The sequence below is a fragment of the Lipophrys pholis genome, assembly GCF_963383615.2.
Source record: "Lipophrys pholis genome assembly, chromosome: 6".
Lineage (NCBI taxonomy): Eukaryota > Metazoa > Chordata > Actinopteri > Blenniiformes > Blenniidae > Lipophrys > Lipophrys pholis.
In genome coordinates this window covers 30,044,076-30,062,463 of record NC_137629.1, presented here as the reverse complement: position 1 = coordinate 30,062,463, position 18,388 = coordinate 30,044,076, and the positions used below count along the sequence as shown (strand labels likewise).

Genomic DNA, 18,388 nt, shown 5'->3' with positions numbered 1-18,388 from the left:
TCTTTCAATGCACAGTGAGCATCATTAGTACCAAGGCCATTACATGTGATAACAGTCTTGGCAAACGTGAGAAATGAACAAATAAATGAAAAAAAAAAACATGCACTAACCGTCTCACCCTTTGCGTAAGAAATGCATCGTAACACAGTGAAAAGCAGTTTGTATTTGCAGTTTGATGGAAGAGAAGAAAAAAAAATTGTTGGGTTTTCAGAGTGAGTTTGAGGTCAGAAAGCAAAGAATCATTTCTAAGCGTCAAGATCCTCTCTGCACGTGATTCCTTTCAGAGAGGGCCGCAGACAGAAGAGATAGTGAGCGGTGGCAGAAGAGGAGGAGGGGAGAGAGAGAGAGAGAGAGAGAGAGAGAGAGAGAGAGAGAGAGAGAGAGAGAGAGAGAGAGAGAGAGAGAGAGAGAGAACGAGCGAGCGGGGACAGTCATGCCTTTACGAGAAGAAACCCACACTCACTTTCTCACAAGACACCCACGCACGCTTTCTCACATACGCTGCACGCACATCGAATCGCCAGCCACTCAGCGTGCGGATCTGAAAGGGCTCCCGGTGCCAAGATGCCTTCATGTGTCTGGCTGCTGGCTCTGTCTCTGGCTGCACTGACAGGTAAAGAAAGAAAAGTTCATCTCTGTGCTCTGCTCCACGCCCGCGTGTGGAGAGTCTTATTGAGCTGCTGTGACGATCAATATTTCTATCTGTTTATGGAGATTACAGAAACTGCAGCTGTAAAAAAAAAAATGTGGGAACAGATCTTTTTCTTCTTTTTTTTTTAGAGGACTGATCACAGGTCTGCTGTAGAACTGAAATCAGTGCGACTAATGGATTCATTCATAACTCGGAGTTTCATGAATACACATAGTCGACAGCAGAAACTGATGATCTGGAGCTGCTTCATTCATTCTTTTATTAGTCTCAGAAGTAAATGATAACTCTGTACTATGCAGCAGATCTGTGTTAAACCTCAGTCGTTAAACAGGACCTGGATTACCTTGACTGTTTGCACTTTTCTCTGTGAGTGACTTTGTCCAGCCTCGTTTAGTGTGAGGGTAATAGTTCCCATGAATGCTGGGCTTTCAGTCACACTGATGATGCAGATTTGTCCGATGGCCAGCCTCTGAAAACTGTCAACACAACAAATGTGCTTGCGTCGCTCAGGTCGGTCTCTTCTTTTTGTGACTCTGCTTGTGTGCGTCTATTTTCAGGGAACGCTGTTGGTGCTGTCACATACGAGGCAACTGAGAGGAACTGTTCTGTGATCCCACCGGTATGTTCAGCACCACCATGAAAATACTATTTACCGTGACTGACACACACAAACAAAAAAAGAAGAGAGAGATTGCTGAAATCGACCACAACAGAGTGTCAATGTGGGTGTTTGTTTTACTGATGAGACATGTTGCTCAAGCTTCTCACACTATCCCGTCAATGATTCCTGCAGACACATTACAGTTAATGATTACAATGGGAGATACAGAAAGAGATAAATCAGCAGTTCCTCGGGTTTTAAATTATATCTGAGATGTCCGGACCTTGTGTGTCTGCTTCTCTGTGTTTTGCAGTACCTTCCCAACACGGCTGTAAACACCACTCTCCAGCTGAAGGAGCTTCGAGAGCGAATGCTTCCCATGAATATCTCTGCCTACATTATCCCCGGGACTGACGCTCACCTGGTACATCTTCTGCTCATCATAGCAGATTCTTCCTGTGTGTGTGTGTGTGTGTGTGTGTGTGTGTGTGTGTGTGTGTGTGTGTGTGTGTGTGTGTGTGTGTGTGTGTGTGTGTGTGTGTGTGTGTGTGTGTGTGTGTTTGGTTGTAACTGATAGTGTTTCCCTGCCAGAGCGAGTACATTGCACGGCGAGACGCCAGGGTGGCCTTCATGACTGGCTTCACGGGCTCCGCAGGTACACTCCTTCCCTTTCTTCTTCCTCCTCCTCATCCTCCTCCTCCTCCTCTCAGTGACTCAACTCCCCACATCTGTGCGCCGTTGCCATGCTGCTCCTCCACTTTCATCCCACTCCCCATTCGTTTGTTTCATTGGGGGTTTTTATGTGGGGGGGGGGGGGTTCTTCCCCCCCGCGGCATCATTGCATCTTCTCATTCATTCGCCGGCACCCTCCCTCGCTGGAGTTCCATCACCAGGAAATCATGAGATCTATTTCCACACTATAGCTGCAAACAGGATTAATGATCATGCATATTCCTGTACTCAGCTGTTGCATGGATGAAAGGATCTGGAACAGATGACAAATCGCTGAATGCTGTTTTACACCAGGAGAAAACTTGAGCACAACTCCACAGGGATTTTTTTTTTTCTGGGCCTCTATTAGGATTCAGACATGAATTGTTAGATTTAAAGGTCTGCTAAGTTTTTCCCACCTGTATGTATCTGAACCGAGGGGTGCGGCAGCAGAATAACAATGTAAACGCGATTATGTATCCCACACGCATCGCCGAGCTGCTGTACTCTCGGCGTTTCTTCTGTGCCTTCCTCCGTCTCCTCGCACATTTTTCAAGATCAGCTTGCTCATCACGCATTGTTGTAAGCCAGCTCTGACATTTATAGCCGTTTGTAATTCACTGTCACTGCGGCCATTCCCATAACACAGCTGTTGACCTGCCCCTCCCCAGGCACTGCTGTAGTCACTCAGACCAAGGCCGCTCTGTGGACAGACAGCCGCTACTGGGTTCAAGCTGAGCGACAGATGGACTGCAACTGGGAGCTGGAGACTGATGGTAGGGCTGATCGCCTTGTGCTTACTTGTTATGACAACAAAGCTCCCATGGATTCCAGTTAAATATTTGTGGGTTGCTGGCACTTTCTTCATTTTCCAGAAATAGCCTTTTCAAATGCTGCACATACTGTCATGGGATCAAACTGATAAAAAAAAAAATAGCTCGCAAACAAACAAAAGTCACACTTTGGTTGGTCTTCAAGAAACACTTTTAATCACATAAAATTGTGATTTTCTTTTTTTTTTTCACAAATTTGTCAGCCACTAAATTTAATACATCGCAGCTTTTATTGCAGAGAAGCTCGCAAATTGTCACTTGTCTCGGCGCCTGTTGTCATCACAGAGAGGCTCAGTGTGCTGCAGCTCGCTCTGTGAATTAACCACACATATGCTCAGTGGATAAACATGTTACTTATATGGAAAAAAAAAGTCAGAAATCAACAAATCCCCAGTGGGATTTAACAGTGAAATAAGTCACAAGATCAAATTGGAATATTGTATTTGTCTCCTCAGGGTTGAATGAAGGAAATGATTTTCCACAGTTGGCATTTATAATAAAGAAGGAATGTCAGCTCAGTTCATTTGAAAACAAGCACAGTACAAAAACTAGAAACTTTACTTCATTTCATTTATTTTTTCATTTGGACTGGACAGGTTAGAAGTATTATTAGAAGTAGTAATATTAGAAGTATTTGTGCTGCCATCAGAAAAATAACTTATGAAGAGCTTCTCTCTATGACGTAAACAAAATTCTCAAAAAAAATAACTCTCTTGTTGTGAGGAATCAAGATCATAGTCCTCGTTATTAAAAAAATTTAAATAAAAAAACGCCGCAAACATGGGCACCCACATTGTGGCCAAAAGCTAACCACTACCCCAACAGAAATATAAGATGGGAATATGTTTCTGGCAGGTGGAATTCTATTGAAATGTCCTCTCCCTGCATTGCACTGAGGACAATTACAGTCATTATGTTGTAAGAGTGTTCAATGCAAAGCTGCAGTTTACAAAACATTCTTGAGAAAATTGTCCAGAAAAAAACATTTACCTACAATAACAAAAGAGGGAAAAGTTGTTTATATTTTTGCGGTTTTCTTTGTTGGCTGCACCTGTTTTGTGTTGTGATTTCTCTATTTGTTGTGAAATCCTGAAATCGTGTATTTTTCCTATTGTTGAAAAACCCTGAGCTAAACAAAAAAACCATTGCAAGTACAAGCCAACTTTTCTTTCCACTTTACAGCATAGAAAAGTGAGCAACACTGCAAGATGTTTTTGGTTGGGTGTGTTTTGGGTTTTTCATGTACTCAAAGGGTTGTCAGACAAACATAAGCACTGTAGGACTTAAAACATTTCTCATTCAATGTGTTTACTAAAAAGTAGATCAGTTCAACTGACATACTAAGCTGCAGTTCACTGACGCCCCTCTGACCACTTTAATTACATCTGACATCATATTCATGCAATTATCTCAGCAATGTGCTTCACAACATTTGATTTGCGTCTCATTCTCACAAAATACAAGCTCCAAAATGTTTTCCTGCTTGATATATAAAAAAATAAGTGAATCCTTAATACATAGACTTACATTTTTTTTTTTTATTAAAAATGAAGATATGACAAATCCATATTTCCTTAAATATCAACAGGACACAAGCACACAAATGTTCCCTCGTTACATATAATTTAGTGTCCGGTTTCCTCACATATATTTGAACCAATACTGTAATTTATATCTATAATTACACAGACGTGTCGTTTAGTGTTCTTCCGAGTCCTTTAAATTAAGTCATTTTTTCCCCTCGTAATTTGATAGTCTGTCTTTCAGTAACTGTAATTAGGTTTTTACTGCCGTTAATAACACGGACACCGTCCAATCTTTCAGTCCACCAGCATTTTGTCCTCATTTGCTTTAATTCATATCTAATTGGCAGAAAAAGTCATTTTAGTATTGCTGTGGGGTGTGACATTATGCTCCAACTGTTCTTCAGTGACTGAAGTGTGTCGCGTGTGATGTTCCCCAGTGTCCGTCGGCAGCGTGGCAGAGTGGCTGATCGCCGAGGTGCCGCCGGGCGGCGAGATCGGCTTCGATCCCTTCCTCTTCTCCCTGAGTGAGTCTCTTCGCCTCCCGTCAGCCCTGGTTAACGTCAATAAACTCTCGCCCAAGCAGATGGAAAATCGCTGATGGAGCCTCCGGTCGCCACACAGGCCATTTACCTGTGATTGATTCACTTCACTGTGTGCAATCATCTGCAATTTCCTCCATTAGAAACGCATGAGGACTACAGTATGAGCCTGGAGTCGAGCAATCGCAGCCTGAAGTCCGTCCCCGTGAACCTCGTCGATCAAGTGTGGAAGGACAGACCGTCCATCCCTGTCGACGGCCTCACACGCCTGCCTGACAGGGTCATACGTGGGTTTTTCTGTGTGTGTGTGTGTGTGTGTGTGAGTGTATACGTGCACAGCGTTGTCTGCTGCTCTATCTCCGTGGTGCCTTTTTGTTATCTGAGCGCTGATAAATACCTGCAAACAGGACAGAGAGCAATAAGCAGCCATAAACAGCCAGTTCATGCTTTTACGATTGTGCTGGCTGATCAAACACAAACTTAAAGAGCCCACTGAAGCCTCCAGGACAGGAAGCAATCTTTACGCACACGGGTCCTATTAATCTTGATGATGGGCGGTGGGAGACAAATGGAACAAATGGAGAGCGTCATAAAACTAATTGTCTACGTGTGTCTTCACAGTTGACCACAATCTGTAAAAGCATCCCGTTCAGGGACACGCTGCTCTTTTATTCAAATACACAGGCATGAAAGCCTTATTCTGCCCTGAATGTCTGAGTGGAATCCAGTAAGTATTGAAAAGTGTGATCGATGACGGGAAATTCAAAGAAAAGGGCCAAGTTACGGTAAAAGCACTCACAGGAGGCCACCTCACATTTTCAAAAGCAGCAACTATTTATATCCATCAATCTTTTATCCCGCTTCAGTCCAACTCACGGTGGCAGGTCACCGAGGCCACTGTGTGACGCAGGATACATATTGAACAGGTCACCTGTCCACCGTGAGAGAAAGGCAACTACATGGACAATTTAGAGACATTAAATTCACCTCAAACGGACGTTTTTGATCCAGAGAAAACCCGCGTACACTCAAGAAGAACCCTGAACCCAGGATTCAAACTAGGGTGTTTCATGGTTTTGAGTCAATCCCGCGAACCGATTCACATCCTTAAAGCTTGATTACTCAATTTTATTTTTTCTAAATGAATCGAAGCTTCAAGAGCTCAGATGGTAGATATGATAATAGTTATAGTGAAGATTGGAGAGGAGTGTTAAGTGTCATTTGGTGGAGGAAGAATAGAATAGAACACAATACAATACAATACAATACAATACAATACAATACAATACAATACAATACAATACAATGCTATATTTTTCATTACATGAGTGATATAATGGAATTGCAGGTGCTGCTCCCTTTGGTATCAAATACATACAAGTGTGCAACATACATTTTAAATCGATATGTTTATTACTGTATAAAAGCAGTCATAATACAAATAAAAAAAATAGAAAGTCTTTTGAAAAGTGAAACTGACATATTTCTCATTGCAGAGAGGTCGTGGCAGATGAAGGTGGACCAGATTCGAGGTGAGATGAGGGTCAGTCCGTACGAGCCCACAGCTCTTCTGCTTTCAGCACTGGATGAAACGGCCTGTGAGTAACTGTTTGAATGTCCTTCCATAAATCACTGCTGATTAAGAATTTAGAAAAAACAACCAACCCATTAACATTAACATTGAACCATGCTTATGGGTAATGTCGTTGATATGAGTGTCATATAAATGGTTTATAACTGCTGTAAATGTTAATGCAGTTCACAGAAGATTTTTCACCACTTGAATTTCCATTTTATGACTTTTAAGCTCCAACGCTAAATGTAGTATAACAATATTCCATTACTCATTTACCAAAAAACTGAAATGTCCACACATTGTAAACTCTTTACTGAAAACAAAATTGTGTATTTGTTCTGAATTATTGTCCCATATCCGGTGCTATGAAGCCAAAGCACCCTAACCTGCCTGATAATGTCACTTAGGTCAGTTTATTTAGACGATTGAGCGTCTCGTCTCAATGCTGCCAAGGACATGGAGCAACACTGCACAGCTATTAGTGTTGGTTGATCTGCTCTACACTCCCACGGCGACCCTCAGCTTCAGCAAAAAAGATGGAGAAAAAAGAGGAAAGAAAAAAAACAACAACATAACATTCCTAACTTTATTCATTTTGATATGCATCTTTAAAAACAGAGTTAAACACCATTTCAACAAATAAGGACATTCTACTAAAAAATGTCAGTCGGAATCCAAACAGGCCAAGAAAAATTAAACATATCAGAGAAATAAAAATGTAATACAGAGAAAACGTGAACATAATGAATTGATGGCAACGCAAAAAAGAAATGATTTTCTATCAGAAGCACGATAAACGAACATTTTTGAGGACGGGAAGACGTGATGGGAACGAGTTGTCTCTGATGTCCAGTTCTTGGAAGACGATGCTGATCGGTGGAGCATAAACATGATTCTGTCTCTTCTTATTAACACACATCAACCGTCGGTGACATGGAGGAGCTTGAGAGTTTCTGATTGTCCACCATATCCAAAAATAAAACAGACTTTATTTAAACATTTTACAATAAACTGAAAGTACGAGATTACAAGAAGAACCGATCCGTACTGGTCACGGAGGGCTGGAGCCCACCTATATACCGACACATTCAGAGATTATCATCGCTTTATCATCAGTTTTGGGAGTTTCTGTATATGGAGTTTTTCTCAGTTTTCCACCCAAAGACCAAAATAATTCATTAACGGTTAATTGATGATTGGGATGCATGAAGCAAATCCCTTTAAGATGGATTGAACCCTGACACGCACCAACTTGCACTGCGGGAGGTAGAATTCAGAGAAACACATTGAATTCACAGGGAGAACATGCAAACTCCCGACACAGTCCTGACCTACATCACTGAGTCTCATTTCTGCTGAATGACCCACTGATGCTGGTGAGACTCATCATTATCGGTCTGGATATGAGACTAACCTCGGTCATACGGTTAAATTAGTACAGTGTTGTGAATGGTTGGACTAGATGTGCTAATTTGCATTCATCTGTCGGAGACCGGCAGGGTTGTGATGGAAAACGTGATTCAAAGAAAATTTTTCATTAAGTTAATTTATTTTTCTTTATCAACCGGAGTCATCCGCCCAATGAATTCTGAATAACTTGTGACCGGAGGAAGCTTGTGAAACTGAATTGAAAATTTAACAATAACAATCAGGACTTTTCCATTAAACGCTTGTTTCTGTTCAGCCTCCTGTAAATGAAGCGTGACTCATTCCTCACATGGGGAGCGCCGGTCTTCATGACTCCGGCGTCTGATTTGAGAATGAGCGAGTCGGTTTTTCGATGACAGGGACACACAGAAAGTCACGCATGTCAGACGCCCGCCAATATATTCACTCAGCGCCTCATGACTGGAGCGGCAGACGTTTTTCAATTAGTGTGCGACTTGCTGCTGTGACGGTCAGACTGGAGTGTGCTGTTTTGTTTTCTGTCCTTTAGGGCTCTTCAATCTGCGTGGCAGCGACATCCCATACCATCCCTTTTTCTACTCCTACACGCTTCTCACAATGGATGAGATCTGGTAAATCCATTCGTCAATGATCACGTGTGGCGGTCATTCTTCCTCACGTCTCCATTTCGTGCCAGACAAATCGTTTGTGTTCTCTCTTGATAATATGTCAAATGACCTTTCTCTGTCCGTGCCTTCACACACGCCAGGCTCTTTGTCCACACGGACCGACTGACAGAGGAGTTGAGGGCGTACCTGAACTCCTCCTGCAACGGGCCCCTGTGTGTGCAGCTGAGAAGCTACGACAGCGTCTTGGACAGTGTGAAGAAGTACGTGTCCCAGCCCGGGGTCAAAGTGTGGATCGGTACCGAGTACACAAACTACGCACTTTACGAGCTCATTACACCTCAGGTATGCAGAGTTTGTATCTACTATCTTTTATCCTCTTTCTGTTCAGTCTGATTGAATTCTTTTAATTAAATTACCAGACTGGAGGCCAGGCCCCTATTGTATTTCTAATGTTTTATTTCTTCTTCCTTCCTCCTGATGCCTCTTTGAGCCCAAATTTGACCCACTAAACACGCTCAAACACTCACCAAATTTTGCACGCTCATCAAGACTGGTGCAAATTTTAAAGAAATGTAAAAATTAAACCCCGGAGTTCCAAAATGTGCTCTCTAGCGCCACCTAGAAACACTAAAATGGCCACCACGGCCCGAAGGAATGTCGTAGGGAGATCAAACCAAAACTCAATTGTTCGTCTCATCAAGACCTAAAAATCACGCGCCGATACCCCTGACCTAAATTCAACAGGAAGTTTGCAATTTGCCTTTCAAAGTAAGATTTTCACCCTAAAAAGACTCAAACGCTTTTAATTCTGAGGAAGTCCAGAGTGCGAGGTCCCGATAAAGGCTGCTTGCAGCTTTCATTTATTTGTTTTTTTCTGAAAACCCACGCCGATGTTACATAACAGAGTAGAACGGAGCGATCTGATGTGTCATTTATATGAACTCTGAAAGGCTCATAAACAGGATTACAGCACCTCCACCCATACAACCATGATTTCAGTTTTAACCGGATGAACTTTCAAATAGATCACCGTTTAACTAGATGGACCATATAGTCACAGTTCATGTTGTATTGTGGATTTATTTTATCATGATCTGTTTTTATTGGTCTTCTGTAGCTGGGGAGAATGATAACATGATATGTCGTAAACCAAACTCTTCCAACTGTACTTAAACAATCACGCAAACAATATTTCCAGTGAGAACAGAAGTTTCTCTCAGCTCTAGAGTATTTCTCAATCATTTCTTGAAGAACAAATTATGTAAATGTATTATTATTGGTTATCCTGAACATTGGGATAGATTTCAGTCCCGCTAATGTTTGATCACCTGCAGTGTGATACTTTTTTTTTAGGAAATAACAGATTAGATTTGAAGAGTATTTAATAACTTCACAAAAATCAAGCAGGGAAGGTCTCCCGTGATGATGATTTAACCCAATCCTGCCTAATATTAATACATTCCCTCATAAAAAGTATTTTGCTTTGTTTTTTTAATTACTGATGTTCAGTTTTCTTAAAAACTCCTGCTAATAATCTTTCATTATATTCTGGAAGCAATTCTTTTTGAATTGATGTAAAGTTTTCCGGGGTAAACTGCCTCTCTGAATGTATTGTTTTAGGAAATATTGTTTTTATTACGTGTTTTTTGATTGTTTTTGTAGGACAAACTGATGACAAGCACCTACTCTCCTGTGATGACCACCAAAGCTGTGAAAGATGAGACGGAGCAGAGAATACTGAGGGACGCTCACGTACGTCCTGCACATACACACACACACACACACACACACACACACACACACACACACACACACACACACACACACACACACACACACACACACACACACACACACACACACAAACAGGGTGTACATGAATACAAGTGGTCATGAACACCTCTACACTTGTGCTTCTGAATGTCTATAGCTTGAGTTTATTCAGCGTTGTCATTGGAGGAATCTGTTAATACCCCGGAACTGTCAACGCAACGATACACATATCTTCGCTTTTCATTGATACTTCAGGTTAACACATCTGTGAAGCTTCGCACCATCGTCTGTGTGTTTGTGTGACTGACCTCTGTGCAGGTGAGGGATGCGGTCGCCGTCATCCAGCTGCTGATGTGGCTGGAGAAAGCCGTGCCGAGCGGCAACGAGAACGAGCTGTCAGCCGCCGACTACGTCAACAAGTGTCGCAGGTGAGTGGACGCGTACGTCTGCGAGGGAGAAGTGACATTCTCTCTGCGTCTTGTTTCTTTAAAGCGTACGTGCATCAAAGCTCCGATCATAAATACTGAGAGAAAGAAGTAAATATGAAAAGTAGAGACTAAAGTAATCACAGTCGACCTGAGACTCGTGCATCTTTGATTTACGTATAAACGTTTTACAGCAAACAGAAGGACAACAGAGGCCCAAGCTTTGAAACCATCTCTGCTAGTGGACCCAATGCCGCTCTCGCTCATTACAGGTAAGATGAATTTCTTTATCTTCTGCCTGAGTTTTGACTTTCACCAGTTTAAGGCCTGCATTTCAATATGTCACTATTTCTTCTTTGTTTAGTTTTTTCTTAAAGGGTTCATTTTAGCAAAATTCACTTTTAATTGGTTTCCCAACCGTAATAATCGTCCCCATACCTTAATGAAGCCCCAGAAGTGAATAAAGTCGGTCCTCTCTCTCCCTGGCTTGTTTTAATTTTTATAAAGTGTGTTGCTTCAAGGAGCCAATCAGAAATCAAACCCTATGTAGTGTCATCAGGGGTTTAGCCAATCCCAATCAAGGTAGGCCCTCCCTTTGACTCCTCCCACAATTAGGCAGCTCTGCTCTGGCACATGGCACCACGAGAGGAAGTACTTCCTCCTCTTCCCAAGACGGGCATGTGTGGGCGGAGCCAGTCCAGTTCACGCAGACACAGCAGATTCTGAATGCAGCTCCTATGATCCAATAATAAATTGGTGCAAACCAAAGAAAAGCCGGATTTGGGGCAATACACTTTGAATACAACATTTTTGGTATGAGAACCATGTGAAATTGTTGAGAAGTTGTATAATATGACTCCTTTGAAAAATGTAAATTCACAAAGTGACTCGGATTGATTGTTTTTGTTGTGGTATAAAAGTAAATACATGCTCAAGTGTAAACACTGATTTGTAACACTAATATTAAAACTAAACTACAACATGCTTTTCATTCGGAGAAACTGTTTCATGATCTTTCAGAACTGCAATTCCTTTGTTGTTGACTGAAGTAACGAACTAATAATTCTAAACGTTTCAATAGACATCACAGGATTTCTCATCAACAATGAACAATCAATAGAAATCCTGTGATGTGGAGTTTACACCGAGGAGAAGAAGAGGGATCAGACGCTAATAAATTTAATTTAGATTAGAGAGTGAAGGTGTAATTGACTCTGTTTAATATAGAGACTGTGCTCCATAAATAACTCGTATCAGGCCTAATTTTCTAAAAGCGTGTACCAATAAACTCGATATTGTGCGCACACGTGTGCAAGGTAATATACTAACTTGACACATTGTATTATTGCCTTCATGAATATGTAGAACATGTAAACCATTCCACATCATGCAAGGTAATGAAAGTAGTTCATGCTGATAGATTAGTACACATGGCACAGTGCAGTTTACAACATATGAACGTTTGCATTTCAGAAGATTGTGATTGTTTTCAATATATTTTTAATAGAGATGCGTCAGTCATGAGTACATTATTGGTTGTTACACATTAATAACCAATAATGTACTCACCGCCGATGTGTGTAACGTTACATTACTGGCTGCAGTTATTACATTTAAAATGATCTTTTATAATTCTTCAGTCGTGTAACAGCCGATTACATTACTGGCAAAATATTCTAATGATAATGGATCAAATATCTTATTACACTATTGGTAAGTTATTACATTATTGGCTTTATTAGATTAGAAAAAGCCAAAAATGAAATATTATTGTCCATTATTACATTACTGGTTGTTGCAAGGTGCTACAGAGCTCAACTTTTAGTGGAGAGACTGTTATTGTGATAAAATGTATTTCCTTATTAACACTTACCTTTATTTACAAATTTCAGTAACTGGCTTACTGCTTCTTACTATCTTTTCTGTTGCCCCCCCTCCCCCCCCCCCCCCCCCCCCCCCCCCCCCCCCCCCCCCCCCCTTCAGAAGAAACTTTGTGACGGATCATCTGAAATTGCATTTATATATATATATATATATATATATATATATATATATATATATATATATCTTCATACTATATTTAAATGTGTTTTCTGTAACGTGTACTATGTTTCTTAACTTTCTCTTCTGGCACTAGTCTCAGTTGAGCGCCTGCAAAACACACAAACTGGAAGCACTATCCGTCACTGTCTATATAATTTAAAGTAAACCCGGTCCAATACCTTCTACAGGTCCCACATGTTGCACATGAACCTTAAACTGAGAACAATTGTTTAAACTAGTGATTCCAAATTAAAAACGTGTTGCAGACACTCCTGTTCCCTCTGTGCTGCGAGGTGTATGAGCTGCAGTCCTAAATTTTTAATCTCCTCATAATAAACCAGCTGCACCAGGGTAAGAGAAACTTTACAGCAGCAGTGAGACCTGATGTGATGTATGGCTATCTAAAAGTCATATGGCAGAGCTGGAGGCAGCTCAGATAAAGATTTTGACACTTTCAACCGTAGGCAAGGCAAGTTTGTTTATACACACATATTCACAGTGCTTTACAAGGCATACAATAATGCAATACAAATATAAAGAACAGGAGCAGAGCTAATAAGATAGCAAGTAAGTAAACAGGAGGGACATTATTAAAAATGAGCAGATAGGAGGGGCAGCTAAGGTTCAGCAGTTTAGAGATAAAGCGAACAGCCAGGTAGAGATAGTGGATATATTGGAAAAAGGCAGGAGTAGAAGAAAGAGTAGGAAACATGAAAAGGTTCTTGTGAATATGGAGATGGTTTGTGTAACACAACAGGAGTCGGGTGGAGGATTTATCCTGATTTTGATCCTAAATGCTTTTCTCTACCTAAACTGATAGAAGACGTTCATCCAGAATAACCCTTCACAAAACAATATTATATTCTGGCAACAATACAATTTGCACAAAATCAGGCAACCCAGTCCGTTCATGCTTGCAGATTTGAAAGTGTTGATCCAGATGTACTGAACTCGGCTCATTGATGTGACTGTCTGAATGTGATCAATGCCGAGTCGTGTGCATGTAGCAGAAGCTTCGTCCCAGCTGCTTGTTTTTCATTTATTACCATTAAAAAAAAAAGCTCCTAAAAATAGATCCCATCCGCATCTCACATGCAACACAGTTCAATTATAAAGCCACATTAGTTTCACAGAAGTTCAAAGCTCAGATGAGTAAAACGGGTGCCAGTCGAGTTCACCGCTCTGAAACTAGACCGCATCTTCAACCGCAACTGCCAACGTCTGATTTGTTTTTATTCAAGGGAGTAAAAGTATAGCTCTTTCTTATTTCACAACACAATATGCTCTCATGGATATATGAGGGATTTGTGCGTAAATAATGTTGGAAAAGCATCAAACAGCTGCCTGAAATCAGTTTTTAGCGCCATATAAAGACGGCAATTGTCTATGTTTGAAATAGGGGCGATCATTTAGAAAGAAAATACAATTAGAATCCCTCCTGGTTGCAACCTATTGTAGCCCAAACTTCAGCAAAAGCTTAATCTGATGTAGTTGTGGTGTCATTAAATCCCGTCTCTACAGAAATAAACAATTAAGTCAACACGGAATCAAATCCTAACACAGAAATTTCCATCGGCTGTACTCCTCTCCGGAAACTCTGCATCACTTTCCTCCTACAGGTCACAGATTTGAAACATGTTTTAAAAATAGTCACCACTAATGCAAAAGCTAGAAGTTCCCGTCCTTTACAGACTGTCTCTGGGGTAAAGAATTGCTACCACATTTGCTGTTGCATTGTGTTTTGCAGCCCAACCAAAGAAAGCAGCCGGAGGCTGACGGTTGATGAGATGTACCTCGTTGACTCTGGAGGCCAGTATCTGTGAGTAAAAACACTCCTCTAGTTTCACTTCTCCCCGTGTGCAGTCAAAATGAGTCGCCGTTGTCTCTCGCCACCACTGCAGGGATGGGACCACGGACATCACTCGCACCGTTCACTGGGGAAAGCCGACAGCAATGCAAAAGGTGGCCGTAAAGTGATATTCACGCAGGATGATGGAGGAATTACTGGAGTTTCTCTGAGGAGTACCTGAAATACTCCTTTAAAATGCCACTTTGCTCTTTGACTCATCCCGCAGGAGGCCTTCACTCGAGTGCTCATGGGAAACATCGAGATATCTCGCACCATTTTTCCATCAGGGACAAGAGGTGGGGAAAGTCCCTCAGAATCACAGTGACTCCTCCCCGAGTTTGTTCTTTTGTTTTACCACTGGAGGGCCTTCTTCCTCCACGCCATGTGAGAGTTACTGCAGCAGGTCTCAGGCTCAGTTTCATCCTCAGGTGTGAACATGGAGATGTTGGGTCGCCGGGCGCTGTGGGAGGTCGGCCTGAACTACGGCCACGGCACAGGTCACGGCGTTGGAAACTACTTCGGAGTTCATGAGTGTACGGCCTGTTTTACTTCACGTCGTGGTCCTAAAGTGTTCGGGGGGGTTTCTCTGGCCCCTCCTGTTTCTTTCCACAGTGTTATTTGGTGACAAATTGAATTGTTTTGCCAAGTGATGGACTGGTGACGTGTCCAGCATGGATGGATGGATGGATGGATGGATGGATGGATGGATGGATGGATGGATGGATGGATATGGTCTGATCAATGGCCATCTTAGATTTGAATCCTGAAAACATCCAGTAAAATGAAATCGCTCCTATTGGAAATGACACAAAACAGAGTTTTTCTGCAATAAGATTTGTTTTCTTATATTGATTGAAGTTTGTATGATATTCTCAGGGCCGGTGGGATTTCAGAGTAACAACATCCCCTTCAGAGCCGGCATGTTTACTTCTATCGGTGAGATTTGCAAATGTACTTGATTCTGCCTGAGATGTGCTCAATGTGATGTTAAAACCCTGCAGTGTCTTCACTCAGCTAACGTTTCATCATAGAAGCTTTCAGCTGCTTGTTTGAAGAAACCAAGTTGAAATCTATAAGAATAACTAACATAGTCATGTTTTTTTTTTTCCATGTAGAACCTGGATACTATAAGGAGAATGACTTTGGGATTAGAATCGAAGATGTGGCTGTAGTTGTACTGGCTCATACAAAGGTAAACATTAAAAAAAAAAATCACAATCAGTAGTGTTGAGACACATTTAAGCCAAACGGGACCAGGAGTGCCCCCCTCTCATCTACATTCATCTTTATTTACATATATGTCCACTTATTTCTCAGTCTTCTCTGTTTTTAATGCTCAGGGGAAAAAAAATCATGTCTGTGTCCATTTGCTTTCTGCCCCTCAGTATGGACATAACTACTTGACGTTTGACACGGTTTCACTCGTACCGTACGACAGGAAACTGATCGACACCTCGCTTCTCAGCGCCGAACAGGTAAAGAAAAATCTTCCTTTTAAAAAGCGGTCAAAGAAAAACATGTGCATGTGATATATTGGCATCAGGTTGTGGTTTCACTTGTTATGTTGTATGGTTTTGGTTATTTCTTCCTGTGCTGGTTTCCTCCTAAAATCCCCCTCCACACTATGAGCAGAAATCAAAACACTGACAAAACAAAACTACGTGTAGAGTTTACTGCTGTGTTTGAAATCTTTTAAAATAGAAGAAAATGCATCTATATTTGGTCTCTACATTCTATTGAAGTTGAAAGCCCTTTTTATGTTCAGCTTATATGTGGTTTTTATTTCCTGTTTAGTTTTTATGACCAATAACTGTGTCATAACGATGTTGCAGCAGCTGTGGGTGAAGGTAGGGTGCGTTATGGACAATTCACCCGTCCATCACAGGACACAAGAGACACAGAAACACAAACTCATATACGCTCCCACATTCACGCCTATGAGAAAATTGGAGTCACCGTTAACCTCAATCTCGTGTTTTTGTACTGTGGTTGGAGACCACAATCGTGCAAGCTCCACACAGGAAGGCTGTGGATGAGACGAGAGCACCAACCATTGCATGACATTCTGACAATCCTGTTATATTCCACCAAAAGAAAAAAGAACTCCAGATAAAAAAAAAATTAAAAAGTAGGAAGAAATCCTTACACTGGTTCTCTGTTTCCAGCTTCAGTGGCTGAATAAATACTACGAGACAATCCGGCGGCTGCTGGGCCCTGAGCTGGACTCACAGGGACTCCAGGCAGAGAAGGAGTGGATGCTGAAACACACCGAGCCCTTCAGCCAGTCTGGATCCTCTGCCGCCGTCTCCTCCTCCTCACTGACCTTCATCCTCCTGATCCTCTCTCTATTCCACAATGTCATCTGAGCGTCTGCGTCTGGACCGCACTCAGTCCAGACGCAGCAGACTTGCACACTGATGTTACACCTATGCAGTCTCTATGGAGCAGCTAAACCAGGTTGACAGATGCACTGTACTTCACCTTTTTTTTTTTTTTTTTTTTTTTAATTAAAGGATGATTTTATTAATTTTCTTATGTGGGTAAATGTGTTGTGCTGTTTAGAGTGACAAATGATTGTTTGTGATGTTTTGCTTGTTTTCAAACTGGACATTTGTATGACCAGCGGATATAATTTCTATTTTATTAAATGAACACCTGAAAATGAGGGTGAACTGAAGTCATGAATCTGGAGATTTTTGATAGATAGATAGATAGATAGATAGATAGATAGATAGATAGATAGATAGATAGATAGATAGATAGATAGATAGACATTTTACACTACAGAAATTACATACAAAAGGAAACTATAGCAACTGCAGACCAGAACTATTTCATTTCTTATAAAATTAGATTGTATCCTGTATTATTTATTGCAATATTAAAATGTAAAGTTACACAGTATTTTTTTATTTATTTATTTTTTGTTATTAAGTGTTTTAATATGCAAGGCAGGACAAATGCCTTTCCTTGTTTAACATCCCCAGTGGCTTTCCAGAAGCAATTTACACAGCAGACGTTAGGGAACCACAAGGGAACGGTTCCTCAAAGTGAACTCCTTCAGGTGTGTTTTGACATTTCGTTTCAGTTTTAATATTATGCTCAGTTTAAAAAAAGAAAAAAAACTCCGGATGTGGAGTGAAAGTTGTGGTCGTGAAAACCTTTTGGAAACGTTTTTGTTGGCTAATATATTTTGAGGAGTCCAAAGTTCAAGGACATCAATCCACTTTTATACAGTCACGTTTAGTTCAATACACAACCATAGGCAAAGCCTCCATAACATTCAGACTGTGCTTCACTTTTCTTGTATAAAATACAAATATTCCACAAGGCTGCAGTAATAAGAAAGTCTTTGTGTGTGTGGGAGGTCCCTCGTTTCACTACAACGGGGGAAGTGAATGTGCTCCTCCTCTTACTTGAGCATTGCAGAGGCCAACAGGTTCATCAGATCATGGTGGCTTGTTTCTGTTCAGTTTACAACTTGTTTCAGCTTTGTACTGAAATACTTTTTCATTTTAATTTCATGGTTGTGGAAGTGCTAAGAATACATGTGCGTGTGTGTATTCTCGGTAATATGCACAGTAAGGGATAACCCACCAAATCAATGAAAGAGGGAGGAGACGGCGACATGGTTGTGGAATGATATTTACAGTTTATTTATTAGTAATATACATTTCAAGTCGTGTGCACAACAGTGGAAACACTTACAAAAGTTTTTATGTGAAATGTGAAGGAAGCGACTCCTGCCTGCTGACGGCTGACCGGCTCGCTTCTCTTTTAAAGTGCGCACCCTGCGTCCGCACACCTCGGCCCTAAAGGTGAAGAAAAGTTTAGAAATTAAAAAG

General features: G+C 41.2%; 1 protein-coding gene across 1 annotated transcript; it reads left to right on the top strand.

Annotated features, from left to right (window-relative positions):
- Positions 1-409: 409 nt before the first annotated feature.
- Positions 410-17,446, top strand: xpnpep2 (X-prolyl aminopeptidase (aminopeptidase P) 2, membrane-bound). The gene is made up of 21 exons (XM_080466333.1): positions 410-613; positions 1,210-1,271; positions 1,567-1,677; positions 1,845-1,908; positions 2,636-2,740; positions 4,761-4,847; positions 5,006-5,149; positions 6,359-6,460; positions 8,375-8,456; positions 8,594-8,795; positions 10,116-10,205; positions 10,545-10,654; positions 10,846-10,923; positions 14,442-14,513; positions 14,596-14,656; positions 14,770-14,839; positions 14,972-15,076; positions 15,420-15,479; positions 15,659-15,735; positions 15,929-16,018; positions 16,709-17,446. The coding sequence occupies exons 1-21, from the start codon at positions 565-567 to the stop codon at positions 16,907-16,909; spliced, it is 2,022 nt and encodes a 673-aa protein (XP_080322459.1). The 5' UTR covers positions 410-564; the 3' UTR covers positions 16,910-17,446.
- The last annotated feature ends 942 nt before the right edge of the window (positions 17,447-18,388 follow it).